Source organism: Apaloderma vittatum, unplaced genomic scaffold (assembly GCF_000703405.1).
Source record: "Apaloderma vittatum isolate BGI_N311 unplaced genomic scaffold, ASM70340v1 scaffold12319, whole genome shotgun sequence".
In the NCBI taxonomy this organism is placed as follows: Eukaryota; Metazoa; Chordata; class Aves; order Trogoniformes; family Trogonidae; genus Apaloderma; species Apaloderma vittatum.
The window spans coordinates 1-17,740 of record NW_009735849.1 but is presented as its reverse complement, the minus strand read 5'-3'; the positions used below and the strand labels follow the sequence as shown (position 1 = coordinate 17,740).

The 17,740-nt window shown below is 40.4% G+C and overlaps 1 protein-coding gene across 1 annotated transcript in view; it reads right to left on the bottom strand.

Annotated features, from left to right (window-relative positions):
* LOC104279460 (reelin) overlaps positions 1–16,790 on the bottom strand; it is a gene marked incomplete at its 5' end in the record, with an annotated part of 40,106 nt that extends 23,316 nt beyond the window's left edge. Inside the window, 9 exons of the mRNA XM_009876751.1 lie at positions 346–500; positions 1,239–1,495; positions 3,056–3,249; positions 4,499–4,676; positions 6,000–6,140; positions 8,997–9,165; positions 11,631–11,880; positions 13,115–13,373; positions 16,643–16,790. Of these exons, the coding sequence (XP_009875053.1) occupies positions 346–500; positions 1,239–1,495; positions 3,056–3,249; positions 4,499–4,676; positions 6,000–6,140; positions 8,997–9,165; positions 11,631–11,880; positions 13,115–13,373; positions 16,643–16,790 (1,751 nt within the window). The remainder of the gene's footprint in view (positions 1–345; positions 501–1,238; positions 1,496–3,055; positions 3,250–4,498; positions 4,677–5,999; positions 6,141–8,996; positions 9,166–11,630; positions 11,881–13,114; positions 13,374–16,642) is intronic.
* Between the last annotated feature and the right edge of the window lie 950 nt (positions 16,791–17,740).

Sequence of the window (17,740 nt, the reverse complement as noted above, 5' to 3'; positions counted from 1 at the left end):
CAGTTTTGATGTGATTGCATGACAACACAAGAGCTGTGTGGACTACTTTGGAGCTGTTTTTCCCTCACCAAGCAGCTGTAGCAAAATAGGCACCTTGTAAACGTGAAATATCCTTATTACACAGTGTACATACAAAGTGCTGTGCTGGAAGTGAAGAGTGTGTCACCTCTGAGAGCAGCCTGAGGTATTAAAGCTGACCAACATGCAGCAGGTAAGAAAAATTAGGCTAGACTAGTAATAACACTTTTCCCAGCAAAGAATGACTCATACCACCTCCTGGAAAATCTACTTAAACCTGGAGGAAAATGTGGTTTTGAATAATTCTACTGCAGACAAATATTTCACCTTGAACTGCATAATCCAGCCTTCTGTAGGTGTGAGGTCGTGGGTGACTGCGTAGACCTCTCTGCCGTCATGGCTCCCGCAGATCATGACACCGTCAGGAGAATCACAAAACCTCTCGATTGAGCAATCATCATGGAATAACCAGTGTTCATTCACTTGAAAAGAAATTGTAATGTCAGAAATATACCTTGACAATATAAATTAAAGAAAATAGGGAGTAGTGTTAACCACTGAAGATGATTCATGGCTTTACTTTTCAACCTATGTGAGAATTATTTAGTATTGCTCCTGAGAATGTCAGTACCCCATCTTAATACTTTCACACATCATTTATACTACATTTATCACATCTCAAAACAACTCTTACTACTGGCTTACCTGTTTTTTAATGTTCAAGAGATAAAAGATCTAAGACTTACTCAAAACATAAACTTCTCCTGCCCTGGATATTATAGAAGAAGTATTTAACTGGTGTTGCCTACAGGTCTGCAGAAAGGTTAACAACCCGGCACTGTCAGCTGTTAAACCTTGTAAACATCCAGAATTATGTGTTCTACAAAATTTAGTTGTAACCTAATTCCTTAAGTAATATTTTAAAGAGTTAGGCAATAAGAAACAGATACTCAGGTTAAGAAATCTGCTTAGAATAACCTGGCACTTTTAAATCCCTTTTTCTTTCTTTGAAGAGAAATGAATCTTCTAAGTAAATTCATGCAGTAAAAAAGAAAATTGCAATTTCACATTTTGTGAACAAAAAACAAAAGACAAAACCCCTATACCAATGGGATTGTGATATCTGTCACAGTGAGACAAAGATTCAGAGGCTCAGCAGGATTTGGAAATTGCTGCACTGAGTTCTTGCTCTTTAATTCAGAGCCATGTGAAACCTTTACCCGTCGTTTTGTCTTCTACGAGCATGTCGAAGGCGACCCTCCCGGTGGGCCCTGCATCGGCAGGGGAGCGCTCGTGCTGCGGCAGGGGAGCGCTGCTGAAGGTGTCGAGCATCACCGTCCTCTGGTCGGCTGAGCCAGAGATCAACACGTTGTCGATAGCCCAGTCGTTCTGGTCCAGGCCGTCGTGTTTAGGCTGCCACCACCGGAAGCGCGTCCCAATGGTTTTGGCATCGTAGGGAAGAAGGATGTTCACAAAGCTGAAATAAAAAGGGGAAATTAGCTGCAGGAAAGCCTGCTGTTTTAGGAAAACTACCGCACTGTGCTGGATGCTTTGACCAGGCCCCCACCTATTGTTTCCTCCAGTATTTGGAGGTTGGAGAAAAGGAAAGGACCGGGTGATCTAGCCTGTGTTTCTTTATGGGGCATTGCTGAAACTAAAACTTTCCTGATCGTGTCTAATATCATCCCTGGGACAAGGGCTCAAAGTGAGGTGGGAAGGGCCAGCACCTAGATTATGGCACCATTTGAGCAACCTCATGTGCTCCAATTGTGCTTATAGGACCAAATCACAGAATCACAGAGTCACAGAATCACAGAATGTTAGGGGTTGGAAGGGACCTCTGAAGATCATCTAGTCCAACCTTCATCCCAGCATATCTAACCACACACCATAGCCTCAAGTGCTAGATCTACTTTTTTTTTAAACACCTCCAGGGTTGGTGACTCCACCACCTCCCTGGGCAGCCTGTTCCAGTGCCTCACCACTCGTTCAGTAAAGAACTTCCTCCGAATATCCAATCTAAACTTACCCTGACGCAACTTGAGGCCATTTCCCCTTGTCCTGTCATTAGTAATTAGAGAGAAGAGACCAGCACCAGCCTCACTACAGCCTCCTTTTAGGTAGTTGTAGAGGGCAATAAGGTCTCCTCTCAGCCTCCTCTTCTCCAGACTAAACAAACCCAGTTCCCTCAGCCGCTCTTCATAGGGCATGTTTTCCAGACCTCTCACAAGCCTTGTTGCCCTTCTCTGCACCCGCTCCAGCACCTTGATGCAATCATCTAGGCTAGCAGGGTATGACCATAACATCTGAACTGACAGAAGTGTTAGGAAGGAGAATGTTGAAGTAAAATAAGATTACTGATTTCAGTTTGGAGCCATTCAGCAGAAAACAATGTTCTAGTACAATTTTCTTACTTTTCATTAAAACTGTAGACGATAGTACACTTAAATATTTTGCCCAGTTAAAGTGCCAGTGATTTCTTGGTGCATTCAAATGAAATAATAAATAACAGAACCCTCCCATCCCCATTTTCTACAAGTCTTTTAAATTGGCCAGTGAGGCAAGGGTCCACCCATATCTACGCATGATATGAATCTCACAAATATCTGAAAATAGGGCTTGAATGTATCCATCCTTTTGATGGATATCTGCAGAATTCATTTTCTCTTCTACACACCATTTTCTGACTCATTCAAGCAATGTCATTCTGCTCTTGTCAGTAAGCAACTTGATTGCAAATGAAAGTATCTTAAAGAACAGGATGGACATCATTACAGCACCTACTTATTTACCTTCCTGCAACATTTACAAATCTACCAGACTGCTACAGACTCCTTACTACCTTTGTATTTTTGGCTGAGCAGCTGCACAAATGCTGATGCTCAAGCATGTGCGCTAGCGCTTGCAGGACTGGACAGGCTGAGCTCTTAAAGATCTGATATCCAAACCACAGCAGTAATATGTCCCACAGGTTCTTAGGAAACATTCAGGACCATGCTACAGGAAATTATATAGGCAGAAGAAAGGATCTACAAACCCAGGCTTGCTGAATTGGTCATAGAAAATCTCCATTAAGAGGCTCCAGGTGATTCCACCGTTCACAGAATACTCCAGCAGCACTCCTTGGTTGCGGTTATTAGGAGTTATCAGACATCCATACATGAAGTAAAACTGAATGAATTCTGCACTGGTGAGGTTCAAGTCCACTGTAACTAACATACGGCTGCAGCCCTTAAAAGCAATGAAAAATATGTTGGCTGGCAAAACTTACTAATATAAAAAGTGTTAGAGTATGCAGTCACTATTAATATAAGTTCATGTTGTAAAACCTTCAAAAACTGTACAAAATCATACCAGTCATAATGAAGGTAAAGCTACAATAAATGTTCTTCCCTGAGGACTTAATTTCAGTTATGTTCCATCTGAAAAATTCCTGTTGTGTATTCATACATGGTTTTACTTGTACCTACAACTTTACAACTTTTTCAGTATCAAGAATTGTATTCACCTTTCTTCTGTATACAAGAATTACAAAAAATCTCTGTCTCCAATGTAAAACACAAGGTTTTCCAGGCAGAATTAATGAATCACTGATTATATGCTGATGGCTCAATTTATGCAAACTATCAAACGGCAAAGCAATTTTAATAAGTGCCTTTTCCCATAATCCCTTATATATTTCACACTGCTTGGTCTGTTAGTGGTGCCTACTTATTCCTAGTGGAAGGAAGTGGAAACATAATGCTTCTGTTAGTTTATTTTAGAAAACTTGCGTCAGTTTGAACCTAGTAATAAATTTGCATGGAAGAGATCTAGAAGCATAGGTTCTACATGTTTCAAGAATACTATTTTGTCACTTTTATAATCTCCAGGTTATCTTAAGCAAACTGTAATTCAGCAGCAGTCTGGGTTATATTCTTACATATGTAACTAAGCCAGGAAATTTTATTCTGAGCTTACTCTGAAAAAAAACAACAGTGAAGTATCTGAAGGATGAGACTACGCATGGATGCATTTTCACGGACCAAGTGCAAATTACACACATGCAAATACCTAATTATTAATTTACCTCAGTGGTCTAGTTAGAAGCCCCGCTTAACTATGCTCTCTGGAAGTTCTAAGTGCTCTGATAAGTCTATTATGAATGAGTGGAATTCGACGTCTACATACTTGGACAGTGCTTTAATTTACCAGCTCCATCTCCAAGGGCCCCTCCAAGGCTCCTTTCAGGAGATAGACAAAGTATATCTCATTTTCCTGGCTGCTGCATAGCCAGGAATGTGCTATGTGCTTTCCTGGAATATTTCTGGCTGACCCTAGTCTGTAGGACCTGTCTGACTTTGACTTTCAGCTACATTTTAAAATGTGTTTAATATGTTACGCTGATATTTTTTAACACCTTGCTATTTATTTAACTTTTTCCATCAGTCCCACTGACACCGTCAAATGGAGTGAGTTGTCCCCCGTGCTGAACACACACCCCGCTGAAGTGAAGGGCCATCCCAGAGGCTACTGCCCCGCAGACCGTGCTCAGTTTGCCCCCGTTCACTGTCAGCCAGTTCTGGTTCGATGGTGAGCGATTGAAGTTATCTTTCAGTTGTGTCGGAAGGGGGCTCTCCGGCTCGTCGCAGTACAGCCCACCCCAGTGCTCATCGCAGCTGCAGAGGAAAACAAATGCAAAACTCAGCTGGCAAAGGCTCTGCACGGAAGTTTAATCAGTGCCATGTTATTCCTCATTAAGGTGCCGTCTTATTGCGCGTACAGGCTGTCTGCATCGTTTACTAGAGCACAACTGGTGTACAGGGATTTCAAACATCTGCCAGTTTTTGTGGTTGATATGAAACAAAAATAACTTTAGGAAGGTTAGTATTATGTATCCTTCAAGCTGCTAATACAGAGCATGCTCCAGTATAGAGTAAAATCAGTAAAATACGTTGTACTTGGTTGATAAACCTAAGAGAACACGCCAAGCCTAAAAATGTCCTGTTAATATTAAATTTTAATTGTAGTGGATGAGTACACTCCTCTTGCTTCTTTACATAATCCCCCTTTTATTCCTCCTCTTTAAAAAAACTTTTTATAATGTGTCAGAATTGGAAAACGGCACAGAATTGTGTTCTGCTACTATGCAGATTTCACCAGGAAGATCATGCCTTGGTACTTCAGTGTCATTAGGGTAGACGACAGCATAGTAATATGTCTATTCTGCAGTGGAATATATTTCTAACAAACAGAGCGCAACTATACAACCATTCTCCCATTTCTGTTGCCATTTGTGGCTGGAAAAAAGCAATACATCCATCTGGAAGGTATTTCTCTGTTGCCAGACAGACAAGTCTGGGGAGATCTGTTTGTTGTTTGTTAGCTTTGTAGGGCTCTGTGTGGGCTGTAATACAGACAGTTTGTGGATCAAGGCAGTCTGCCTCCACTGGCAAACCCTACCATTGAGCAGAGGCTTCAGGCCCTCGAGCAATACCTGTCCTGAGGCAAAATCTGGCCTTGTGAAGAACTAGCAAATATCCTTCTGCTGTGAGGCCACATCCCACCTCCAGCTCAGGTCCTCTGCGCACAGAGCTGGGATAAGGGCATGAGGACACAGCATGAAACCCCTTGGGAATAAGAATGACATCTTCTGGGAAGCTCCAGGACTGTCGAGGGGTGTGTAAACTCAGAGGGTCCCTCCTCCTACCTGGCTGGTGGCGAGCCAAGATGTAGCATAGGCAACAGCAGAGGTGATGTGTTGCCACTGAGGAAAGGACAACGTATGAACAGGCAGAGCTCTGGCAGAGCCAACCCCTGCACTTACCCTTCCTCTAGTTATTTCTGTTCCCAAGTGGTCTCTCAGCCCTGCTCAGTTTCAACAGAAAAATTCACCTTCCTTGGAAAAATTGTATCAAAGTCTTTCCCTCAAGTTCATTAAAGTGACAGAGAGGAGTGAAATGCTGTAACGCTGGGCAGGACAGGGAGCGAATGGCACTTACACACAGTTGTCCTGGGTGCACTTCCCATGGCCGCTGCACATGTCTATGCAGCCATCCCCAATGTAGACATTATCGATCGCCCACGTTTGCTGCTTATCAAAAGGAGCAGGCTGGTGCCAGCGGAAACGAGTTGCTTGAGACCTTTGAGAGAGAAAGAAAAACATAAAGGTAATATTTCTAGCTAAGATAATCTTTATTTTGACTGAAAGGAAAGGCCAATCTCGAGGCTAGACTCCTCCTGGAAGATTTGTTTGATATCAGCACAAACCAGGGCTGATTCCTGACAACGACAAGGTCCACGACAAGCCAAGAAACAAGGGGATCACATTTTGAGAGCAGGATAAAGCACGGGTACTCAGTAGCATGCTGAGAATGCGAGAGGCCCGCTCCAGCACCTTGCTGAAAGCAAAGCAGTTGAGCTGTGGTTGTTTTGTGGAGAAGAGGGTAGGGAAGCTCAGACCAGTCATACCCACGTCTCAGCACAAATCCGAATTTGAGGGATAGTTGGAGGATGAATCAAGCCAGAGTCACCCAAATCCTCCAGGTTTCACTCTGAGCCTGAATTTCATTGCTTCAGCTAAGTCACCAAACTAATCCAACTATTTTTCTATAAATTCTCCCAAATACACTTAGGTAAGAGCAGCTCTAGGAAGTGAATTGGCTCCTGGACAAGATGCTGCCATTTATAAATCTGCATGGGACAACTGAGAGTGCCCTACAGGGCTTGCAGCATCATCCTGTTTTGCATTTTCCTCCTTCCTCTCCATTCAGGGCTCCACTCAAAAATGCCATTTTACGTTGAAGCTAGTCCATTTTGCTGTACAGCACTAGATGGCAGCAATGAACTTTGTGTAGGCTGTTTTCTTTTGAAACGTAAAGAGAAATCACAATTACTGTAACCATCAAAACAAATATGCAGCAAAATCCCCCAAAATTATTCAGTGTAAAAATAAACCTTTAATAGTAAGGTGAATGTTATTGTATTAATTATTTCTTTATAAACATGTTAGGTGAGGTGAATGAAAACCAAGTTTATACAAAGAGAAATCTATTGCTCTGCTGTCTAGCTGCTCATCAAATAGCATTTTCAAAAGAAATGCATAAATTGTGAGGAAGTCCTTTAGGAACAAAAACAAACACCTATATCTTACACTGCCTGCTTTGGGTTTGGTGCTCCTGGGAGAAGGTTTGTATCTATGTTTGCATTTTAAAATCAGCTCTGAATCTAAGTTAAAAAACTAAGTATTCATTGCCTTCTCGGGGCCAGAGGTTAGACAGCACTCTGGGTACACAAGCCCTGAAAGGCTACGTAAGTGTGGGTGCAGTGCACCAGGCCAAGCTACTGACTGGGCAGCTTTCATGGCCCCAAAACACACGGGCACAGACAATTGGAGACACACACCTGCTATTACACAGCTTGAAATAATAAAGCAGCATAAAAATTATATCACATCTAGACTAAAGGCCCTATTAGCTGAACTGTTCCTTATTTTAGAGCTTAATGTCTCCATTGTTTGTTAGCCAAGGCTGTAATAACCTCTTTTGTGCAATCTCTCTCTCAGTATCCTTGGGAAATGATGTTACTTGAGTGACCAAACAAAATTATTGGATTGGACAGAAGAAGAATCTTTGCCTCAGTAGTGCATCAGACTTCTAATACATACTGTTCAAAACAACTTTTCAGTCTTAAAATCACAGTTATTTATAAACCTGAGGTTATCTCAGGCAGTAGGTTCCTTTCAGGTCCAAATTATCAGATCCTGATTTATTCTATTCAGCCCCAGAAAGCCCTTCCTGAACAAACTTACAGACTTTATACAAGAACTGCTGGGGTAATGGATTTTACAGACAACCTGTAGTGAAGCAGTACAGAAGAGGAAACAGGTGATCAGTCCTGGAAATGAATCCTAAAACAGTACTGTTACTTGACATGGAGATAGGGAAGAGTCTAGATTCCCAAAATGGTTAGTAATGGAACATGGACATTTCCACTACTAGTTTCAAAATCTGTGGCAACTGTATATGCATTCTCAACACAATTGCTAAAAAATAAAGGTCTCTCTTTCCAAACTTGTATGTCCATGAGCTGGCATCTTTCATAACAACCTTCTCAAAGAGGCACAGGCTCTGCCCGCACTGCGGTACTTCTGTGCCTGGCATTAGCTCAGCCTGTGCCTACGTGAAGAAGATTGGACTCGGCAATAGGAGCAAAACTGTAAAGTCGTGCCAAGAGTCTGACATCCAGCCTACCTGTGTTTGCAGGGCTTTACTTTGGGCTAGGTCTGTGCCAGCTTTATCAGGTCTGACTATGCCTGTGTCAAGAAGGACACAGACTGGAAGACTGTACTACCCTGTTGTCCCTAGATGGATCTTTTCGACAAACAAAACAAAAATCCAGCCGTTTTCAGGGCATTGTGTGGCAGTCCTCCCAATAGCACTGTCAGGCTCAAACATCTCCTTTCCCTGCAACTTCCCAACTAATCCCACAATTTTTCTTCCCTCAAAGGCAAAGGAATATAGGAGAAGGAAGAGGAGGTAAAAATGGGGCACTTGTTAAAACAATGGTGAGAGCATCAAAGCTGAGAAAGACATAAAAGATACATGGAATGCACAGAAAAACAAGAAGCCTGAAAAGCGCTACATTTAAAACATCAGCTCATAACCAACAACAGTGAGCACAGGGTACAGTGAGGGTTCGGCCAGTCCAATTAGCTACCAAAGCAACCACAATTTAGTGAGGCTGACAGTAACATGAGATTCTTGAAAAAGTTCCCCGTCTCTTCCCACGACAAGACGGACAAGAACTTCCTATCTTTAAATAATGAAGAAAAGTCAATGGACATAGTAGCTCTGCAATATTTATGCAAAGCAGGATGCAGCTTCATTTACTGATACTTATTTGTTGCAAGCTACAATTATTATAATGCTATAATATATCATGCCTCAATACATAGTTATACATTCAGATTTATTCTGCAGAAAAACAGAGGGAGATACCTAGTATAGGGAGGCAGAGGCAAAGTAACCCGGGTCCACTTGTTGAAAGTGTCCGAAATGAGAATCCTCTGGAGATGGTACTTGTTGCATTCCACATTAGTGGGAAGACAATCTCTCAAAATTGGGTGCCAGGTCAGTCCGAGGTCCACTGAATATTCCAATTCAATAGCTACAGGTGGAAAGATGGTTAGTTACTTAATTTAAAGACTTGCATCCGTAGGTCTACAAATAACTGCAGAGCATTAGTTAGAAGTCTACACTGACAAAATAAGCACTGAAAACTTTTCAAATCCTTGTGTCAGAAGCACAAAGCTAAGCTCTTCAACAGCAGTGCCGGAAGATTCACTGCATGTTCCAGAGCAGGTACAGCTCAAGAGAAGGCTGCGGTACACCTTCACACCCACCACCTAACTCAAGGGACCACGCATGCAAGGATAAAGTCATCTGTTGGGTTGCCAAGGATTAAGCCAAGGCAATTTCTATAGCTGCAGTGTGCAAGAAGGTGATGTGACAGCATCATGACCAGTAATGTGGTTTTTTTTCAGGCTGAAGGATGAGACTCAGCTGGATGTAATCATTGTGTAAGGCAAAACAACACTCAAATTAAAACTTTTGGCTCTGTCACAAGGTGGTTTAGTCATTCTTCCTTCCTCTCCAGATCAGCTCATTTCATTATCTGGCATAAACAATTTTAAATGAAATTCATTAGTCAGTGAGCTTGTTTTTGTTCAAGCACAGTCTAGCCACATTAAACTAATGTATTCATTTCTCAGCAAAAATAAGCAGTTTCATTGTTTTGATGTTTATGGCTTATAAACTTTTATTATGAAAAATAAAGGTTAGCCAAGCCCACTAAATACTTCAAGTTAAACTTTAATGTAGCAATTAAAAAGTAAATAGTAATAGGCACAGAAATGTAACTTGAAGTAAATGTTCCAGCTGCCAGGCATTCTGGCTGTGTAAAACATGGAACGTGGTTGAAGTGACAGGAGTGATAAACCTGTGATCCTTTTTGATTACTACAGACTCATTTTTTCTGCCCTTATGCACAAACAATGACCCTTAATCATCCAATCAGTCCTACTTTATGTCTAAGCCCAGAAGACAGTGCTATAGAAATACAAGGACAAGTGGATACAAACAAAGGTAAGTGAGCTTTTAGTGTTAAATCTCTGTCACCAAAATGAAACACTTTGCTCGTGATGACTGGAAGCATGATTAGGTAATATCTTGCCTAATTTATTACTAAGTTAAGATAATGTTAAGTGTAGTAGACAAAGAAACAAAAAAAAGAAGGAACTGTTTCTTTGCCGATATGTTGTTTAACTGCCAGAACACTTAAACTTAGCAGGGATGATCTTAAGATGCCACAGTCATAGAATCATAGAATGGCCTGAGCTGGAAGGGACCTTAGAGATCATTTTAATCCAGCCTCCCTGCCGCCAGGGACGCCACTTTTCGACCAGATCAGGCAACACATGGGGACCAAACGGGAACCAAACCAGCAACCTTAGCGTTGTTAGCGCTATGCTCAACTGATTGAGCTAACTGGCCTTTTTAATATCAAAAGAAAAAAATATTGTTAAGTATATAAGTAAAATATCTTAATTACTTTCACTGACTTCAAAATAGCAAAGTCAGAGTAGCCACTCCCAGGACTTCATGTAAAATATTTTTTCATTTTCATGCAGAATTCTAGAAGAATAGTCAGTAACTCAGTGAATAAACATGTGCTAAATGCTGCAACATGGTATTCTTCTCCTCATAAAGAAAAATCTGAACGCTCAAACCCTAAACTAAAAGGGTATGATTTAAGACATAGACACAAGAATTCACAAGCTAGGAAGACCTAGTTCTTGTGCATTCTAAAATTTACATAATGAACCAATTTTTAATTTCCATGTGATGTGTATTGAGTTCAGAGAATCTTTATTTTGATGTGCATATATGTGTATATGTGTATTTATGTCTATATATATAGAGACATTTAAAAGCATGCTCGGCACTCGGTACACATTGTTTGCAAAAAAGGAAGATGATAGGTAATTAAAAATCGCATTGTTATGTTTATATGTATATATACACATCTGTGTGCATGTATCTATGCACACATTCATATACATATACATACATGCATATACATTCATGTTTATTATTTCATGAAGAAAAAACAATTTTTTTTGCAGTTGATGTTGATTTAGCATGTGTCAAATGTATGCTGATATAAATGACTTCTTAGTTATACAGGTACAGGTACAATGGTGACTTACTTCACCAAAAATGCAAACCCACAAAGCAAGATAGCTATGCTGGGAACACCCAGCTGCTTGTTATTAGAACCCCATGATCACCCCAAGCAGTGGACACCATATACTGTTAAAGGGTTTTGAGTAAGACAGCAAGTTAGTCTTTTTCTTAAACGAACTGAACTGCTCTTGAAGTGCTCAAAAGTAATAACATACTTTATCTTAGGCTTCAGAATAAAAAAGCTAATATTAACAATTCCTAACAGAAACATGCAGCTTTCTTTTGTTTCTCAGTTCTTGTGACGGTGAATAATGGAACCAGAAAACAAGTGAACTTTCCTGTACAGGAGAGGAAGAGGAAGGGCAGGAATTACTATGAAGTCATTACCGTAACAGGAGTCTGTGACAGAGCAGGATGCTGCAAAATCTATTTGCAAGAAAGAATCTTCATTGACGACGATGTCAGTGGTGACCACATAGCGGGTGCTAGCTTTCTCAATGAAGACTAGAGCATCCCCAGTAGAGCCACAAACTGGCATCTTTGTTCCGCCAGGATGGAGCAGCCACTTTCTACTATCCAGTGTGCTGAAATCGTCTTCTAGTACTGTATTGCCAGAGATGTTTCCCCCAATAAGAATCTGAAATATTAGGGAAGGAATTACTACTGAAAAGAAGAAATATCTAGAAGTCTTAAGAAATATACATGTGACATAGCATCCCAGAGGAAGAAGAGATTTACCAAACTATTCATACATATTCTGCTGGTCTAAAATGGACAGTTATTTTGTAAAGAGTTTAGATTATGAGGAAGGGGAATATCCTTTTCCTATAAAGGAGTCCTAATGATATCGGCTCAGCAAATCTAAAGTTCAGCGGGGTGAACTCCATTTTGGATGAAGTAAATGTGCTTACAAAAATAAATGTTGGTAGGAGCAAAGTGATTACTCTGTCATTTTTCCTACTGATTGTTCAGGTCCACTGTAGTCTGGTGCACTACTATGGGATTGCATCTACTGATACAACTGGGGAAATAGTCTCTGATTTGCCATTGACTGTAAGATGTCATCCTTTTACTCGTCAACTCCAAATCAGGGAGAATTAATTTTAACCTGTTATTTTGAATTCGGTTTCTGACTATTCTGAACTAATATAACTACATTCAGTGAAGACAAAAGAATCAAAGAATAAAGATGATTTTCATTTTTAAATGGAGAGATGGGAAGTAAAAAGTTGTAAACACGTTGTTAAATGTGTCAGGGACTTTAGTTTCTGGGTTTCTCCTAAGAACCTGAACTACCTCCTTTGAAAAAAAGATTCACAAACATTTAAGCAAGTTGCACTTGAGCAGCCCAATAACACTTCTTATAGCATAATCACTTTAGTGGGGTTTATTGAGATTTATACCAAGTCATACAAACCAATGAAACAAACTTTACAGCACCAAATCCCAAATATGGAACAAGCTTTTGTTTGCAAAACTAGATGGATGGATATAGATAGATATTTTTCTATAGTTTTTTTTCTATTACATTCTACCAACTTGTTTAAATATTTGGGGTTTGAAATTTAAACTCAGACTTGAATGTTGCATGGTAAGGCCTTCTGCAACATGAACCTGAGACTCTACTCCTGTATAAAGACTTTCCTAGCCCCAAAATTGGCATTCATTGCCCCGCATGGAAGTGGTGCATTAAACCCACAAGATTAGCAAACAGTAATTGTGCTCTATTATTCTGCTAGATTATTATAGTTCTGGAGTATCTGCTTTGCTTGATCCAGTGAAATGACATATGCCAACAAAAGGGAAACATTAAGACTGAAAACAGTCTAACGTTGCATTAAAAAACCGCAAACAAACAGAGGATTCCTTACCTGGTCGATTACCCAGGGACTGTAGAAATGCCCATTCTCGGATGGTTGCCACCAGCGAAGCCGAGTGGAGCTGGAACGGGCCTTCAAGGGAATTTCCAGGGCAATGTACCGCCCCACGTTGCTGGAGTTACTGAAGAGGAACTCCTGGAGAAGGCTCCACGTGAGGCCCCCGTTGAGCGAATACTGCAGCAGCACAGGCTGACTCCGGGGGTCTGGCACCCCTTTGCCACATCCCAGTCTCATGAAGAACTGCACAAATCTAACAGGGGAAGCATTTACTGGGAAGATTTCTTTTTTGAGTTTGTCTATTGATTGGCCCTGTCATTTCTTGCTCTAAGAGTCAGCTATAGGAGATCTTATGATTTGCTTTTCAAAGTCTCCAGAATATACACGGATAGATAGGTGGGATGACAAAAATTGATTCTGCCTGTGTGGTAGTTTGCCAGACAGCAGAGGCTGACAAAAGTCAGTCATTTAAGTTTTGAGCTTTTGTCTGCATAGCAGATGGTGTTGCAAGTACCAGAAACATAATCCTGGGTGAAATTTTTTATCCCTGTAGCCCATGAGTACAGATTTTAGTAGCAGAAAAGCAAGGGTGCCCTAAGTAGATCATAATTTGCTATGAATTTGCTGAAATGCTTAAATTCAAAATAAGCATCTCGGTTTTCCGTTGGCATGAACTAGAGAAAATCTGGACAGGAGAACAAAGCATGTTTCACTTTCAGGGATCATTTTGTCCATTTAGGCAGGCTGGGAAATTCGTCTGAATCACACCACTTAAGTGTGCCGGCTTCCCTAAAGCCAGCTCAAGCCACCCACGGACACCAGTGCCTTCAGCCCCTATTTAATTACCTTTTCCAAAGCAGCACAATAGACTTGTATCAAACTGTGAAGTTCTTCCTGTTAGCTGATGCTCAAAAATAGCTCTACTATGCACTTGGGGTGAGGGGAAGTGCTGCTTTAATGATATTTACCCATTGGACTCTCAGGAATATTACAAGCGCTAATTCATGTTTGCACAGCTTTTGCACAGGTTTAGAGTGCTGTATCTGTTCTAATTATTATTGTGTTAGTGCTGCCCAGCTCACAGTTAAACGAGACCATGCAAAAGAAGTTTTGCATCTAAAATCTTGCTCTGGTTTGATCTGCAGGTAGATTTGCTGGCAGTGGAGGCTGCAGAGGTGCTGGGCAGACAAAGCTTCAATAAAACACCAGACTTGCAAGTTAATTAATTCTAGTCCTTGCTGCGACTCATGGTTTCTCTTGCTACTATATATAACTTCTTTTGCTGCGCATTATATCCACCAACATGTCCCAGACATAACGTATTGCTTGTGCTGTAGAGGAGCACTGGGGAACCTCGTGGATCAGCATACCCACTGCAATGGATTGGATTCACTGCTGGCAAGTCTGCGCCTCCTCAGATTTACTCTGACATTTGCCACATAATTCAAAAGAAATACACCCAGGTGACCTTGTCTCTGTTGAATCTGCTTTCTGTGGATTGCTATTCTTTTATCTTAATTTTTACTAATATAGTAATAACCCACTCACATCTAGCAGATAAAAAAGCAATTTTAAATATCTCCTCATGCCACAGGTATTTTGCAAAGTCTCTGCCTATTTTGAAATGGAAAAGCAAAATTTTCTTGTAGATCTAGTAACACTAAAATGTGTGGATATTCTAGCAATTCAGCGATGAGCAGTTGTGATACCTAAAATATTCCGTCCCTGCTGATACTTCATGCTGTGCAGTTTCAGCTACTATTACCACCATGATAGTGATATACTGTCTCCTGTGTTAAATTCTTAAAATATAGATGTGATGGCAGTGGATAGTGGACTGGAGAGTCCACTTGATTTCAATGCCACGTGCCAAGGGTAGTTTGCAGCACTGACAGACACCGCTGCTCACTTGTGTTCTTCAGGGGATCCGCTCGTATGAAAAGGGAAGTTTTAATGTGACTACTGAGTCTACTGCCCTTAAAAACATCAACTAGAAGTGCTGGTTCTTGCCATTCCTGGCATAATCTGAAACCTCTCACCAAAACACAGCATGTCTGTGTCACAGCCACATCTGCAGGTGGCTGATAGAGTCAGTCTGGAAATTAAGAAAATCCCACTGCAATGACTTTAGGTTGCTAAAGAGCAGTCCCCATGAACACCATTGCTGTCTGCCTTGCTCTTCAGCAGAAAACATGCAGTTCTCTGTTGATAACTGTTATTTTCCATAAGCATATAAAAGAAATTAAATGTACTGCTTTGTTTTCCTTTTACTAAGACAGAAGTCATTTATCTCCATATAACACCTGCAGGTCAATATATGCAAATCCAGCTACAGACTATCATGGAGAAGAGATAAATGACAGTTCTTTGAACACTAGCAATAAGGGAATCATGTAATTTAGTCTAATGGAGCAACTTACAAGATCTCTTACATCTTTTGTTAAAGAATCTTTTAATTTCAGAATGGTCTAGGAAATCAAATTAGAGCAGAGGATTGATATTTGTGTTTACCAAGTTCTGAAAAAAGTTTGCTGTGATGAATCTTAGAAATTCAATACAGAGATCTTTAATATTGCACCTTACGGAGATTTAGCTAATTTGATCTAAAAAATATAATGGTTAGAAACCAGGCATCTTTACTGATCATAAGACTCTGCAACTAAATCACTATTTAAAGTTTCATTGTTAATGAAGCCAAATAAAAAGGAGATCAAGTGCCTCTTAAAGTCCTTTGCATGGGACATTAAAGAGGAGCAGGATATGTACAAGAGATCAGTGGAAAAAAGTCTCAGAGAAAATGCAGTCTCTCCAAAATAATAATATAAGGATATAAATCAAGATACTGAATAATTAGAAAGCAACATCTGTTTGTTAGCATGCATGCCATTAGGATGGATTTAATATATATTACTGTAATTTTTTTAATGTGGCTTCCTTAGCGTATTTAACTCATCAAATATCTCCTCTGCAGGCCATAATGATACAACATAGTGTCTAAATACACTAAAAATATTTGGTTTTCAATGCTGTGCTCAGTGTAGCTGTTGACAGCTTGGTGGGAATTTGTCAGTGAATTATTGGAAACAAATGTGCACGGTAAGAAGAAAGTAAGCTTCAGAAATGAAAGAATTATGAGATGATGAATGTTATACTGGCAATAGATACTCCTGTTTCAGCAATGGCTTATAATACACCAGATTGCAAGACAAGCAGAGCGTCTGACATGCAATCGATTTTTCATGTTATGCATTTAAGAAATAAAAACTTGCATCAACTACTGAAGGTATGGCATCAGATCCTGGAGTTCTTATTCAAGGAAAGAACAAACATTCAAATGGTTGATGCAATTAAATTTCAAGTTAATTTAATTTAAAATGGTAACAGTGGTTAAACTCAGATATTTGCTAGAGTGAGGACCACAATATATCAGCTTGCCTTTACTACAGAAGCATCACACATGTATTAGTGTTCAGTATATTACCTCTTCAGTGAAATTCTGAAAGAACTTTAAAATTGTGTTACCTGGCTTGTGACAAATCTAGGTCTCGAGTCATCAGCATCCGCAAGCCTTCTTCATTAAAGAAAAGATTGTTTCCTCCAGACATGATGCCACATTTCCTTGATGGTTTTCCACCACTCACAAGCAGGAATCTGTCCGATTCCAGCTGACCTGAATACACAGTAAATACATATTTATGATTTACTCCAAAGTGCTCCTACTGCAAGAGTAGTATTTCCAGAGGAAGAGAAATAAATTAAACATCACATGCAGAGTGAAGAAATATTCAGTGTTTCCAGTGCAATGTATTCTAGGAAACTGCCACAAATCAAAACAAAATAAACAAAATAAACAAAACAAAATAAACCCAGAAGTAGGACATCTGGGATCTTAGCCTTCAGTTATTTACAAGGTTTTTTCACTTTTCTTTATTTTTCTTAAGACAACAACAAAGCACTCAGGTCTATAAAGAAACTCTGGACACCATGAGGTAGCATGCAAGCCAGGGCAGGTGACGTTTAAGATAAACAGAAGCACCTATGAAGGGATGAATTTGGTTCACAGGTAGTGCTTTATTCAAAACCTTCTCTTCTTCTCATGCTTGCTAGTGGGGGAGACCTTGAGGCGGTTGTGTGCATGGACGCTGTGTGTGCCCAGGCATGCATGAGGCTCTGACTTCCCTCCTGCCACTGCTTGGTTGGGATCTGCCGTGCCTGCCAAGCGGTGGCCCACCCTGCTGAGACTGCTCTGAAACCCTGCTTGCCGTATTAAGGCCACTTAGATTTGCCTTGTAGTGAGAAATGACACAACCTCCTGTTGTTTGCCTCACTTACACATGTTCTGTCTGTGCTAAAGTCAAACTACTCTCAAACCATCATTTTCTTCTAAAATCATTTTCTACATGTAGAGTTTCAGCAAGTTCTGTTTCATTGAAGATTTTCAATTCCAGCATTAAGAGCTTTACAAAGACCCAGACACTCCAATCTAGACAACTGATAACCATCAGATATTCACAAACCATGCTTGAGAATGCCATCTAAACCGCTTGGTTCATGGGGTATCCCCACAACATAAATTATATTCAGAAGCATGGAGACAGAGGATACAGAGAAGGCAGAGTT